The sequence below is a fragment of the Oncorhynchus kisutch genome, linkage group LG29 (genome assembly GCF_002021735.2).
Source record: "Oncorhynchus kisutch isolate 150728-3 linkage group LG29, Okis_V2, whole genome shotgun sequence".
NCBI classification, from domain to species: domain Eukaryota; kingdom Metazoa; phylum Chordata; class Actinopteri; order Salmoniformes; family Salmonidae; genus Oncorhynchus; species Oncorhynchus kisutch.
This window is the reverse complement of record NC_034202.2, coordinates 14,248,126-14,263,884: the sequence shown is the minus strand read 5'-3', so window position 1 is coordinate 14,263,884 and position 15,759 is coordinate 14,248,126. Positions and strand designations below refer to the sequence as shown.

At 44.5% G+C, this 15,759-nt stretch overlaps 1 protein-coding gene across 1 annotated transcript in view; it reads right to left on the bottom strand.

The window, feature by feature from the left end:
* The window catches only part of LOC109873570 (neuropeptide FF receptor 2), a 35,698-nt gene extending 25,597 nt beyond the window's left edge, over positions 1-10,101 (bottom strand). Inside the window, exons 1-2 of the mRNA XM_031808705.1 lie at positions 9,855-10,101; positions 3,518-3,883 (exon numbers count right to left, since the gene is read on the bottom strand). Coding sequence (XP_031664565.1) covers positions 3,518-3,875 — 358 coding nt within the window. The 5' untranslated portion in view covers positions 3,876-3,883; positions 9,855-10,101. The remainder of the gene's footprint in view (positions 1-3,517; positions 3,884-9,854) is intronic.
* Positions 10,102-15,759: the final 5,658 nt, after the last annotated feature.

Here is a 15,759-nt window from a genome sequence, read left to right as displayed (position 1 = left end):
TGTTCTATCCTCTCTCCCCACGTGCAAAATCTCAGTCTCATCTCGCGCCCTACACTTGTCTGTAAATAACTAGGTAGCTTGTCCGCTCCATAGCAAGCTGCACTGTAGATTTTAAAGGTTAAAAAGGGAACAGAAAGAAACAATATAAACCGGTTCTTTGTTTTTTTTTTTCTGAACCGGTTCAGAAGTTTATTTTGCTACTCGGAAAAGTGGAACGGAATGAGAAAAAACATCGGTTCTGTTCAGAATGAAGAAATTGGAAAATGATTTAGGTTCAACCCCGTTTGCTAATCCCCGTACAGCTGCAGACGTTCTTACAAAAAAGCAGCGGTTTGATCAAACAAGGGCTGACTCTGTTTGAGTACTGGCCATCGCAATCTCTTGTCTTTCAATGAAAAAAAATATTCAGAAGTGGTTCCAGAGGACCAGGGGTACCAACTCTGTATTTATAGTCACAAAACCAATTATGCTTTCGGGTAATATCAAATTGTCTTGTCGGAAGAAGGATTTGACTGGCTACAGCGCTTCCACCAAATCCACCCCTCTCTAAGCCGTTATTAGGGATCATCCAAGACATTTTTCTATAGCTGTCGGGGCTTGGCGTAAGCGTGGGGGGAAATATTTGAAGAGTATGGGCTGTGATGTGATGTTTGGAAGTCTAAGTTGTCTAAGGAAGTCTATAGCGCATAGCCCTATTTTCAACATTCAATTTCACCCAAGATAGCTACAGATCAAGGAATTGTGGATTACATTTTGGATACACAGAATCGTTATTAGAATTCGGTCAGGTTGCCCAGAAAACCAAGAATGCTGATTCAAAATAAATTGAGAATAAATTATAATTGTGCATCATTTTATTGAGTTTGTGTCCTTAATCGGATGGTGTTTATTTGGTCTGCCCCAGCCCTCCCTGGCCCCGGATCTTTCATGCATTTTTAAGGGTGGGTTACCATGTGCAGGGCTGAACTGTGAATGACAGTGTGGAGCTCCATAGGGTGGGCTTAGGGAGTAGGCCATGGTCTCAGGCCCAGGGAGAGGTCAGGCAAGAGGGCAGGTGGATAGGCAGGGCAGGCATGGAGGGCAGGCTTCGAGTGTAGGCCTAGAGCTCTGGGCTTAGGCTGTGGAGCTCCAGTGTAAGGCGTGGAGCTCCAGAGGGTGAGGCAGGAGTGAAACGCAGAAAGTGGGTACCCCGAGGGGGGCAGAAGTCACCAGGTCAGTGGGAGCCTGTCTGGAGCTCCATAGAGGGAGAAGGTTGAAAAGTGGGACTGTCATTTTTCAGAGTGCTCTTATTGATTTGTATTGGGTGCCCTTGGTGCCCTTGGATAACTGCTCTGAAACGGCCAGTGGCTCCCCCCAGTGACTGACCCTGGGTAGGGGCCTTGGTCTCTCCAGTCGGGGTCTCTCCCAATAAAGCCATGGACACCCAGCACACCCTTGGGGACCCCTGGAGCTTTCCCCCTATCCCGCTCGGATACCAGGTGCATGGATCCAGTGTGCGGTTCCAACTAAAGTAAATCGCTGATATTTTATGCTTGTATCTCTCCCAATACAGACTTGTTCAGGGTCGATTGGGGGTCGCTGGTGAACCGGGTCTTGCCAACTTTCTCTCCCTAAACAGACCTGTTGGTTCCCATCGCCTGGATTTGCCTATAGGGAGGAGCTCAGGGAACTGGCAGTGTGGTGCCAGGACAATAACCTCTCCCTCAACGTGAGCAAGACAAAGGAGCTGATCGTAGACTACAGGAAAAGCCTGGCTTAACAGGCCCCCATTAACATCAACAGGGCTGTAGTGGAGCGGGTTGAGAGCTGGAGAGCTCAACAATGATCTACCATAGTCAAAACACACCAAGACAGTCGTGAAGAGGGCACGACAAAACCTTTTCCCCCTCAGGAGGCTGAAAAGATTTGGCATGGGTCCCCAAATCCTCAAAAAGTTGTACAGCGGCACCATCGAGAGCATCACCGCCTGGTATGGCAACTGCTCGGCGTCTGACCGTAAGGCGCTACAGAGGGTAGTGTGTACGGCCCAGTACATCACTGGGGCCAAGCTTCCTGCAATCCAGGACCTATATAATAGGCGGTGTCAGAGGAAAGCACATAAAATTGTCAGAGACTCCAGTCACATAAGTCATAGACTGTTTTCTCTGCTACCGCATGGCAAGCGGTACCGGAGCACCAAGTCTAGGACCAAAAGGCTACTTAACAGCTTCGACCCCCAAGCCATAAAACTGCTGAATCAAATGGCCACTGGACTATTAAATTTACACCCCTTCATTTGTTTTGTACACTACTGCTACTCGCTGTTTATTATCTATGCATAATCACCTCACCCCTACCTACATGTACAAATTACCTCTAACCAGTACCCCCGCACACTGACTCGGTACATGTACCCCCTTTATATAACCTCGTTATTATTATGTTATTGTGTTACTTTTTATAATTTTTTACTTTAGTTTATTTGGTAAATAATTTCTTAACTCTTTCTGAACTGCACTGTTGGTTAAGGGCTTGTAAGTAAGCATTTCACGGTAAGGTCTACAATTGTTTTATTCGGGGCATGTGACAAATAAAGTTTGATTTGATTGTGCCAGACTGGCTCTCCCCCTTTCTCTGTCTGTCTTGCTGCCCCAGGTTCCTCCTGGGGCTACGCGTGTCTGAGGGTTGCCTTGCCATCAATCGGAACCCCCGGATTTTCACAGTTGGGGCAGTAGCAGGCCGCCTCCGTGTGGCCTTTGTCCTCCTAAGTGTAGACCAGGACAACTCGGTGGTAAAGAGAGGGGGTCTCGGCTCTCTCCTTTCTCCCCCGTGCACTCCTCCTTTCCCTTCCCGTCTCGGAGGGAGGCACCCACCTGACTCTGCGTCCCGGCTCCCCGCATCTCACTGCATCTCACCATTTTGCCTGGGTTGCACCCAACTGGCTCTCCCCATCTCCCCATTATGCACGGCCTCACGGCCACGTCCGAAGGTGATTGGGAGTCGCTGGTGAACCACCTCTCTCTCCCAACACAGACCTGTTGGTTCCCATAGCCTTGGTTGCGCCCTGACTAACTCTTTCCCTTTCCCTCGTTATGCACGGCATCAAGGCTGCGTCCGAAGAGGATTGGGGGTTGCTGGTGAACCGGGTATTCTCACTTGTTTCCCTGTTGTACTCTGCTAAGCACTGCCTAATTCAAACCTCTGCTGTTGGCAGTGAGGCTCACTCCCACCGCCTCTCTATCCCTTGGCTCGGGGAGCTCGTGGTCAGGAGAGGGCTTTGGCTCTGACTCTGCGCCCTGGCTCCCCATATCCCCCCCATTTTTTTTTTTACCAGGTGTCCCATAAGGACAGAGAGAGCTAGTGCGTCCACGTCCTTACCAACCACTGCCTGTTGATTGCCTGCCCAGGTGCCCTCCACAGCTGTGGGCAATCATGCAATTGTGTAGGGTTAAGGTTGAGCCAAAGTTTGGACATGAAGCTATGGTTAGTGTTGTGGTTGAGGGGTAGGGTCAGGGTTAGGAGGCCTTTGAGTACTAACCTGTTATGATGTTGTCCACCAGGGTAGTGGGCATACAGAATATGCCAACCAACAAATCACTAATAGCCAGATTGAGTATGAAGAGGTTGGTGACTGTCCTCATATTCTTGCTCCGCAGCACGATGAAACACACCACACCATTCCCCACCATACAGACCAGGAAGATGAGCAGGTAGGACACAATGAAGACCACAGCCACCGAGGGCTCGTGGAGGTACAAGTCCACATAGGTGATATTCTGTTGGGTGTAGTAGTAAGGTGGGTTTTGGAGGTATTGGGGTTCCCTTGATGAGTTGAAGTAAAAGCTGTTCCAGTCTTCTGAGCTGTTGGAGCAGTTGGGATCCAGAGTCTGCGTCATGGTGGAATCTGAGGAGGGATTGAGGGGGAGAGGGAAAGAGAGAGAAAGAGAAAATGGGAGGGAGAGTATGACGGTGAGATGGTGGTTTTAGATTGTGGGTTTCTTTGTGCTGTACAGATAGTGAAATGATTCGTCACGTTGGACACCTTGTGAATATACTGTAGTGGTTGACAAAAGAAAGGTTCTGGTAGAGATGATGTGCAACAGTCTGGCTATTTTCAGATTTAAAAAAATTCTGTCAAAAGCCATCTTTCAATTGTGGCGTTGAACCTTGAAGGCACTTACCATTGGCATACAGTACACCATACGTGATAAATATTATATTGTGTGTACTGTAGGTCTCTATGGATGTGTGTGTGTGTGTGGCAGTAAGTGGAGGGAGGCGTAAACAGGGCTGTAGTGGAGGGTAAACGCAAGTAAATACCGTTTATGAATTTTTTTTATTTTGCTCAAGCGTTTACCCACCTTTTGCGGGAAAATGCATTTTAGTATAGGGAGCGTTACTTCTTTAAACAATCCTGAATGGCTATCAGCATTCACCCACCTATTATTTTACCACTACATCACTGGGTGTAACCATTTCAACCTTTGAAGTCATTCAGATTTAGATTACCAGAACCGTGTGCTGAGACGATGTTAGAAACATCCTATTTACAAAATCATCCAATCAAGAATGCCCATGCTCAGAAAGGTTAAAGCCTTCACAATCTACAGGTAATAAAAGGCAATACCACACTCACATGAAGTGGATAGTGATTGGTCACCATTACATACAACATACACAACCTAGTCTCCAGAAATCAACTTGAACCATTTTTCTTCCTTGATGATTGTGATTCCAACAAGTGTATGCTGTCTCTCAACTTCACACACACACACACACACACACAGAGACAATTAAAACATGAGCTCGAGTGAAAAATTCCAAAGTATTTTTTATGGTGATATTCTGCTGGCATGCTGGTACCCCTCTGTGCACCAAGGCATCAAAACGATCAAAGCGATCAATCACATCACTTCAAATTGGCAAATTTCTCAAATATTTGACTGAAGAGAATTATCCTTGATATCAAGCTCTTTTCTCTCTGAAGCTCCAAACTGCCTATGATTGATAAGTACACTCCTTTAGGCTGTTGTTAACTTTCACATATGACATTTTAACAGAGTTGACAAGTAGTTTTGAAGTCCTCTTTTATAGCTAAATACACTTCACATACCACCTGTGGGCACTTTCATCCTTACTTTACTCTTTACTTCTAAAGAAAGGTAAGTGAAGAAGTTCAATTGGATTTAGAAAAAACCTCCACCAACATGAGAAATGATCCGATCAGACTGACTTCCAGATGCTGTCAGTTCACCTGCAGCACTTCATTACTTAAGCCACAGGCGAGACCCACTGATGGAATTTACCATATAGCAATCATTCTGAATTTCAATCAGCATATTCTCTAGGGCTGTCTCTTGGGCAGATCTGGGTTTTAAAAAATACGTAAAAACATTTTGACTGCCTGGAGTGCCAAGTGGGGTTTTCTCTAGTGGTTTATTTAATTGGTTGCATTGCACCAGGCAAGCTCAATTGTAACGGCGTTCTTCGTTTGTTGAGAGAGAGTCGGACTGAAATGCAGCGTGGTGGTTAATCATGATCTTTAATAAAGAAAACGGTGATACATGAAATAACTAAATAAATACGAAAACAACAAACGGAACGTGAAACCTAATACAGCCTATCTGGTGAACACTACACAGAGACAGGAACAATCACCCACGAAATACAAAGCGAAACTTAGGCTACCTAAATACGGTTCCCAATCAGAGACAACAAACACCTGACTCTGATCGAGAACCGCCTCAGGCAGCCCAAACCTAACTAGACACACCCCTAATCATAGCAATCCCAATCCTATAAAACCCCCAATGCGAAACACAACACGTAAACCCATGTCACACCCTGGCCTGACCAAAATATATAACGAAAACACTAAGACCAAGGCGTGACAGAACCCCCCCCCCCCCCCAAGGTGCGGACTCCCGGATGCACCTCAAAACCATAGGGAGGGTCCGGGTGGGCGTCTGTCATTGGTGGCGGCTCCGGCTCGGGACGTGGACCCCACTTCATAAATGTCCTAGTTCCTCCCCTTCGCGTCCTGGGATAATCCACCCTCGCCGCCGACCATGGCCTAATAGTCCTCACCCAGAACCCCACAGAACTGAGGAGCAGCTCGTGACTGAGGGGCATCTCGGGACTGAGGGGCATCTCGGGACTGAGGGGCATCTCGGGACTGAGGGGCATCTCGGGACTGAGGGGCAGCTCGGAACAGAGGGGCAGCTCGGAACAGAGGGGCAGCCCGGAACAGAGGGGCAGCCCGGAACAGAGGGGCAGCCCGGAACAGAGGGGCAGCCCGGAACAGAGGGGCAGCCCAGTACTGAGAGGAAGCCCAGTACTGAGAGGAAGCCCAGTACTGAGATGAAGCTCAGGTAGGTAGTAGGCTCCGGTAGATCCTGGCTGGCTGGCGGATCTGGAAGATTCAGGTTGACTAGCAGATCTGGAAGATTCTGGTTGACAGGCTGATCTGGAAGAATCTGGTTGACTGGCAGATCTAGAAGATCATGGCTGACTGGCGGATCTAACTGCTCTATGCAGACTGACAGCTCTGACTGCTCCATGCAGGCTGACAGCTCCTTGCAGACTGGCAGCTCTTTGCAGACTGGCAGCTCTGGCTGCTTCATGCAGACTGACAGCTCTGACTGCTCCATGCAGGCTGACAGCACCCTGCAGACTGGCAGCTCCTTGCAGACTGACAGCTCACTGCAGACTGGCAGCTCCTTGCAGACTGACAGCTCTGACTGCTCCATGCAGGCTGACAGTTCCTTGCAGACTGGCAGCTCTGACTGCTCCCTGCAGGCTGACAGCTCCTTGCAGACTGACAGCTCCTTGCAGACTGACAGCTCCTTGCAGACTGGCAGCTCCTTGCAGACTGGCAGCTCCTTGCAGACTGGCAGCTCTGACTGCTCCATGCAGGCTGACAGCTCCTTGCAGACTGACAGCTCCTTGCAGACTGGCAGCTCCTTGCAGACTGGCAGCTCCTTGCAGACTGGCAGCTCTGGCTGCTTCATGCAGACTGACAGCTCTGACTGCTCCCTGCAGGCTGACAGCTCCTTGCAGACTGACAGCTCTGGCTGCTTCATGCAGACTGACAGCTCCCTGCAGACTGACAGCTCTTTGCAGACTGACAGCTCAGGCTGCTCCGAACAGGCAGGAGGCTCCGGCAGCGCTGTAGAGGAGTAAGGCTCTGATAGCGCTGAACAGGCGGGAGACTCCGACAGCGCAGGAGGGAAGGAATGCTCTGATAGCGCTGAACAGACAGGAGACTCCGGTAGTGCAGGAGAGGAGGAAAATGCTGGCTGCGCTGAACAGGTGGGAGACTCCGACAGCGCAGGAGGGAAGGAAGGCTCTGGCTGTGCTGAACAGGCGGGAGACTCCGACAGAGCAGGAGAGGCGAGGCGCACTGTAGGCCTGATGCGTGGTGCGGGCGTTGGTGATACTGGAGCGAGGACACGCACAGGAAGCCTGGTGCGGGGAGCTGCTACCGGAGGACTGGTGTGTGGAGGTGGCTCTGGATAGACCGGACCGTGCAGGCGCACTGGAGCTCTTGAGCACCGAGCCTGCCCAAGCTTACCTGGCTCGATGCCCACTCTAGCCCGGCCAATACGAAGGGCTGGTATGAACCGTACCGGGCTATGCACCCGCACTGGAGACACCGTGCGCTCACTAGCATAACACGGTGCCTGCCCGGTCTCTTTAGCCCCCCGGTAAGCACAGGGAGTTTGCGCAGGTCTCCTACCTGGCATAGCCATACTCCCTGTAAGCCCCCCCCCCAATACATTTTTGGGGCCGACTCTCAGGCTTCCATCCGCGTCGCCGTGCTGCCTCTTCATACCAGCGCCTCTCTGCTTTAGCCGCCTCTAGTTCTTCCTTGGGACGGCAATATTCTCCAGGCTGAGCCCAGGGTCCTTTTCCGTCCAGTTCCTCCTCCCATGTCCAATTCTCCAAGTGATGCAGCCTCTCCCACTGCAACTGCTCTTCACGATTAGCAGGGAGAGTTGGCTCAGGTCTGACACCCGACTCAGCCACTCTCCTTCTGAGCCCCCCCCCCCAATAAATTTTTGGGGCTGCTTTTCGGGTTTCCTTGCCAACCGTGTTCCCTCGTATCGTCGGCTCTTATCTCCGGCTGCCTCTGCTCTCCTAAGTGCCTCCACCTGTTCCCATGGGAGGCGATCTCTTCCAGCCAGTATCTCCTCCCAAGTGTAACAACCTTTGCCATCCAATACGTCTTCCCATGTCCATTCCTCCCATGTAAACCCATGTCACACCCTGGCCTGACCAAAATATATAACGAAAACACAAAACACTAAGACGTGACATCAATCAAGTACAGCTAAATTATTTGAAAGATCACAAATACTAATTGAATCCAGGCTAAACACAGATAAACTGATCTGTAATCCTCAACAACCTCCAGTCAACAACTGGACATGACCAGATCCAAGACCAGATCCAAGACCAGACCAAAACCAAGATATTAAAATCAGCAAGCAGAATGAATGAGAAGCAATTAGTCACCCTATGCACATACACAGAATGCCAGATGTGAAGAAATCAAGAGAGATTTCAGAACCTTATTATGGAAATAATTCAAATTTAACTCATGTAGATGTTAGAATTCAATGTGTAATAAAATATCTATATTTAATTACATTCACACAAACTACATTTCAGTTCCTGAATTATAAACTGAATTGTGCCAATCTCTAGCTGAAATTAGATGGATGGGAGTGGGTGGACTGCTATACCACCTGCCATTGATCAGAAAGACAGTCGTATACACTGTAGGCCATCTACTCACTGAACTTTGACACTACAACTTAAATATGTAGTTGTAGAGTATCAATTAAGGTCAGTCATATAATTAGGTTGATTATGGACCATGTGAATGCAGTCGTCATCTCGCTTTGAAAAGTGACAATTTGTATGCGTAAAAAAAAAAAGGCTAAGTCTTTTTTAAATGGATAGGCATAATGCTTTGATGATTTATCATTACGTTCTAACATTTAGAAGAGAACATTTTTTTAAATTACTTGACACCTAGCGTCATAACACATTATGACATGGTCGTGACCTGTAATAATATGGTCATAGCTGTCATGACCCATATATTTACACATGTTGTGACATATATTGCATTATTTTATGGCTAATTGTGACAACTACATAAGTGTCAAGACCCACATGTATTCACATTTTTTCTCTGCCAAGAAGCTTCCTTTTGTTTGACAGTGTGTTCCTTAAATCCTTTATGGTAACTTGTAAATGCATTTTTTTACAGTCATGTTTTTTTCATCAGATTTTAAAGAACTTGTAGAAAAGACACTTTATGACAGTGTCAATAAGCATTATAAACATCAGAATCATGTAAGCCAGATAGGCTTACCAAAGTACAGTCAGTCATCAGTTAAAAAGAGGATGTCTTGTCCTGCTCCTGAAATCTGCTCTTGCATTCATCAGCAACAGAGCTTTGTTGTGGGTGCATGTGTGACATCAATGTGTACACAATTACCATTTAATATGGTCAATTTCAGAAAATGTGAAATAACATAAAAATACTGTTGACAACTAAGCTATGGTGTAATTTTGCCTTGTGTGGTAGGTTTTGTGGTTCTTGGTTTCATAACCAGCCATACAATAACTACCGTGGAGGGGTTTGTGGGTTTGGACACTCTTATGTAGGTGTCATAATCAGCCATAAAATAACGCAATATATGTCACAACCAGTCTAAAAAAATGTCATGACCATGTTATGACAAGTTATATCAGCTGTTATGACATTGTATGACATATTATGACCATGTCATAATGTGTTATGATGCTAGGTGTCAACTAAAGTGTTACCAACAAAAAAAATAAGAAAGATCTTGCCTTACCTTAAGAACTTCATAAAATGTCCACCTTCCAAAAGGTGATGTAGAAAACTAGAATAGGAAGACTCAAAAGTCCAAAGAGATAGATGTGCTCACTTCTGAACGAGAGCACTGCTTTGAAGAAGATCTGTACATAGCAACGACCGAGAAGAGAGACACGGACTGACTGTTGTCGCTCCGCACGCTTTGGCACAAATAAATCCAATAACAAGCACAAGATGCGCAGTATTGCAGGGCGGGTAGGTAAAGTGCGTGCCGCTGTTATGATGCTGATGGTTTTTCGAGACTGATGGTTTGTGTATACGGTTGAGGCTACCAACACTGCTCTTTGGAAAATATGAAATACCAGCACTGCTCTACTGTAAAATATGAAATGCCCCCCTCATAGAATTAACTCAAAATAATGTTCACGATCACAAATAACAATAACTGTTTATAAATGTGGATGTCGACGTTGGCACGTTCATGCTTTTCTGGCACAGTAAATGCCGCACAAGGCTACAGGCCAGAAGGTTAATGGTTCGCTGACCACCACAGACAAATCTACCTGACTGTTTTATTATGCCTAAACCAAAAATCAAATCAAATCAAATGTATTTGTCACATACAGATGGTTAGCAGATGTTAATGCGAGTGTAGCGAAATGCTTGTGCTTCTCAATACTTTGTTATATACCCTTTGTTGGCAATGACAGAGGTCAAACGTTTTCTGTCTTCACAAGGTTTTCACACACTGTTGCTGGTATTTTACCCATTCCTCCATGCAGATCTCCTCTAGAGCAGTGATGTTTTGGGGCTGTTGCTGGGCAACACGGACTTTCAACTCCCTCCAAAGGTTTTCTATGGGGTTTAGATCTGGAGACTGGCTAGGCCACTCCAGGACCTTGAAATGCTTCTTACGAAGCAACTCCTTCGTTGCCTGGGTGGTGTGTTTGAGATCATTGTCATGCTGAAAGACCCAGCCACATTTCATCTTCAATGCCCTTGCTGATGGAAGGAGGTTTTTTCAATAAAAATCTCACAATACATGGCCCCATTCAGTCTTTCCTTTACACGGATCAGTCGTCCTGGTCCCTTTCCAGAAAAACAGCCCCAAAGCATGATGTTTCCACCCCCATGCTTCACAGTAGGTATGGTGTTCTTTGGATGCAACTCAGCATTCTTTGTCCTCCAAACACGACGAGTTGAGTTTTTACCAAAAAGTTCTATTTTGGTTTCATCTGACCATATGACATTCTCCCAATCTTCTTCTGGATCATCCAAATGCTCTCTAGCAAACTTCAGACGGGCCTGGACACGTACTGGCTTAAGCAGGGGGACACGTCTGGCAGTGCAGGATTTGAGTCCCTGGCGGCGTAGTGTGTTACTGATGGTAGGCTTTGTTAGTTTGGTCCCAGCTCTCTGCAGGTCATTCACTAGGTCCCCCCGTGTGGTTCTGGGATTTTTGCTCACCGTTCTTGTGATAATTTTGACCCCACGGGGTGAGATCTTGCATGGAGCCCTAGATCAAGGGAGATTATCAGTGGTCTTGTATGACTTCCATTTCCTAATAATTGCTCCCACAGTTGATTTCTTCAAACCAAGCTGCTTACCTATTGCAGATTCAGTCTTCCCAGCCTGGTGCAGGTCTACAATTTTGTTTCTGGTGTCCTTTGACAGCTTTTTAGTCTTGGCCATAGTGCAGTTTGGAGTGTGACTGTTTGAGGTTGTGGACAGGTGTCTTTTATACGGATAACAAGTTCAAACAGGTGCCATTAGTAACAAGTGGAGGACAGAGGAGCCTCTTAAAGAAAAGTTACAGGTCTGTGAGAGCCAGAAATCTTACTTGTTTGTAGGTGACCAAATACTTATTTTCCACCATAATTAACAAATAAATTCATTAAAAATCCTACAATGTGATTTTCAGGAATTTTTTTCTCATTTTGTCTGTTATAGTTTAAGTGTACCTATGATGAAAATTACAGGCCTCTCTCATATTTTTAAGTGGGAGAACTTGCACAATTGGTGGCTGACTAAATACTTTTTTGCCCCACTGTATATGAATGAGTGTTGGTACAGAACGGCATAGGCAAGATGCAGTAGATGGTATCGAGTACAGTATATACATATGAGATGAGTAATGTAGGGTTTGTAAACAAAGTGGCATAGTTTAAAGTGGCTAGTGATACATGTGTTACATAAAGATGCAGTAGATGATATAGAGTACAGTATATACATATACATATGAGATGAGTAATGTAAGGTATGTAAACTTTATATTAAGTAGCATTGTTTAAAAGTGGCTAGTGATATATTTTACATACATTTCCATCAATTCCCATTATTAAAGTGGCTGGAGTTGAGTCAGTGTGTTGGCAGCAGCCACTCAATGTTAGTGGTGTCTGTTTAAAAACCTGTTAAGGCTGTTAAGGCTAGGGCAGAATACCCGTTGGTGAAATGCATGCCCATAGTAAACAGAAAAAAAATCAGAAAAAAATTGCTAATATATGCATATAATAAATATTATTGAATAGAAAACACTCTAAAGCTTCTAAAACCGTTTAAATTATGTCTGTAAGTAAAGCAGAACTCTCAGGGCACTCATTCTCCCAAACTCTCTCTTGTCATCCAAAAAGTTGGCCCAACTTTGACGTCATCGCCCCCACCCTTCCCAAGCACCTACGGTCCTGGGAACACTTCCTATGCCTTCAGCACGGTGTCCGCTTTCAATGGGGCTTCTCATTGTGTGATTCGCGCGTTCACGAGATTAATGACGGGCCGAATCCTTTCGGTCGCGTGGGGAATACAGGTTACTCTCATGCGCAATCTGCGCCTGTGCTGTCTTTCTTTCAAGATTGATTAAACGATGCGTGTGTTTCTCTTTGTCCTGAGAATTGCGGTGAAGCTATATAGCATGCTAACGCTGTGTTCTGAACCAAGTTTGACAAGTTTAGTCGACATATAATATGTAATTTCGACGTTTTGGTGCGAACTAACTTTACTTTTTGGCTGCATTTCAACCGAAATATGTGGTGTTTGATAACCGAAAGACACAGACTTCAAAACTAAAGCTGTTTTTGGTAAGTATAAACCCTTCCAGGTCTTCTGATGGAAGAACAGCAAAGGTAAGGGAACATTTATGTGTTAAATTTGGGTTTCTGTGGAGGAGCCAAAATGCTAATTCCTGAGCGCCGACTCACATTATAGCCTAGTGAACGAAATCTGTAAAGTTAAAAATAAATGTAACACAGCTGTTTTATTAAGAAGAAGTGTATCTTTCTAAGTATATGTAGAACATGTATATTTAGTCAACGTTTATGATGTGTATTTCTGTTATCTGGCAGAGTTACCATAATTTCTCCAGGCATTGTTGTAGCATTTTTTAGCCATGACCTTCTATGTAAACCGTGATTTATGGATATAATTAGCATATTATTGAAAAAAACATAAATGTACTGTATAACATGTCCTATTCCTGTCATCTGATGAAGACTTTCAAAAGGTTAGTGAATTATTTTACTTTTAATCCTGCTTTTGTGATTGCATCTATTGTTCTACAAAATGGCTATGTAAATTAGCCTATCTTTGGTGGTGGTTTGACATAAATATGTGCTATGTTTTCGCCGTAAAACGTTTTAGAAATCTGACTTGGTGGCTAGATGAACAAGGTGTTTATCTTTCATTTGAGCTATTGGACTTGTTAATGTGTGGAGGTTTGTGAATGAGTGAATGAGTGAAGGAACATAATGATTCGCACTGCGATGCACTCTGAGCGTAGTAATGCAGATTTAAAGGTTTAGGCTTTCCGACATTTAAAGCACACTTCCGGGTTTGCCGTTCACCAGTAAATCCGAGTATCAAGTGTAATTAAACGGATATTATTACGAGATCGGCACACCCCTATAGCATCCGCATTAATGTAGAGGTGTTTAGAAACATATTCTATTCTTATTCACAATAAACGTGACTACAAAATGACACAATACATTATTTACCATTCATTTAGTTTCGGCCCAAAATCATCTGAAACAACCAAAACGAACAGCAAATGCATCCAATAAGTTTGTAGAGTCACAAACTCGATGTAGTCATTGTGTGCTAGGAATATGGGCCGAAATACTAATCTTTTGGCAAAGCAAACGCTCAAAGTATTTCAAAGATGTTAATAATATTTGAACCCAGGTGCTGTGTTCTCTAACCAAGATGCCTGCACATGGAAGTGCAAGCCATTACATGGTCAGCACATGAATGCAGGAGGTCTTTACTGAACATTACAGAGGAAGATGGCACCATGTGGTTCATGGAACACAAATCCATGTCAAATGCTTCATCCTCAGTCCCTAACCGTATTGAGTAGCTTGGATGAATAAGGTGCCCAGAGTAAACTGCCTGATACTCAGGCTCAGTTGCAAATATATGCATATTATTAGTATATTTGGATAGACAACACTCTGAAGTTTATAAAACTGTTTGAATGATGTCTGTGAGTACAACATAACTCATATGGCAGACAAAAACCTGAGAAAAAAATCAAACCAGGAAGTGGGAAATCTGAGGTTTGTAGTTATTCAACTCTTTGCCTATCGAATATACAGTGTCTATGGGGTCATATTGCACTTCCTAAGGCTTCCACTAGATGTCAACAGTCTTTAGAACCTTGTTTGATGCTTCTACTGTGGAGGAGGGGGGAATGGGAGCTGAATGAGTCAGAGGTCTGCCAGAGAGAGTGGCATGAGCTGATCACGCGCGCTCATGTGAGAGTTAGCTTGCCTTCCATTGCATTTCTACAGACAAAGGAATTCTCGGGTTGGAACATTATTGAAGATGTATGATAAAAACATCATAAAGATTGATTCTATACTTTGTTTGACATGTTTCTACGAACTGTAATATGACTTTTCGTTTGAACTTTCACCTGAACTTGCCCACGTGTCGTGCGTTTGGATTCTGTACTAAACGTGCAAACAAAAAGGAGGTATTTGGACATAAATTATGGACTTTATCGAACAAATCAAACATTTATCGTGGAACTGGGATTCCTGGGAGTGCATTCTGATGAAGATCATCAAATGTAAGTGAATATTTATAATGCTATTTCTGACTTTGTTGTCTCCACAACATGGCAGACATCTGTATGGCTTGTTTTGTTGTCTGAGCGCTGTACTCAGATTATTGCATGGTGTGCTTTTTTGGTAAAGCCTTTTTTAAATCTGACACAGCGGTTGCATTAAGGAGAAGTTTATCTAAAGTTCCATGCATAACAGTTGTATCTTTTATCAATGTTTATTATGAGTATTTCTGTAAATTGATGTGGCTCTCTGCAAAATCACCGGATGTTTTGGAAGCAAAATATTACTGAACGTAACGCGCCAATGTAAACTGAGATTTTGGGATATAAATATGAACTTTATTGAACAAAACACACATGTATTGTGTAACATGAAGTCCTATGAGTGTAATTGTGACAGGTTAAAGGAAATATTCATAGCCTGTTATACATTAAAAAGTATTAGTAAGTTCATAGTAAGTTTTAAGATCCTCACAAAGGTTAAAAAGATCATGCATTCAGTATTAGTTGATAGAGATTGATAACATTCATATAATTGTGTTAAAGTTAAAATCCGTCAAGCGTACAAAGGGTACGAATTGTGAGAGTAATGTGTAAACGTTATATTGATTACTTTATTTTGTGGTGCCTAAAAGTGTTAATCTGTGATCTACGAAATGCTCTTAATCTATGAGCCGGAGATCGATTGCTCTGGTCTCCACCCATATTCCTGGGAAAATCACGGTCTTTTCTCATTGAACTAAAAGTTGAATTGAGAAAACAACACCGTATCACTCTCGTGATTATTTCTCCCCTGTTTTCAGGTATGTTATTGATGATTAAAAAAGAGTAATTTAAATGTAATAACTCGCTAACATGTCAA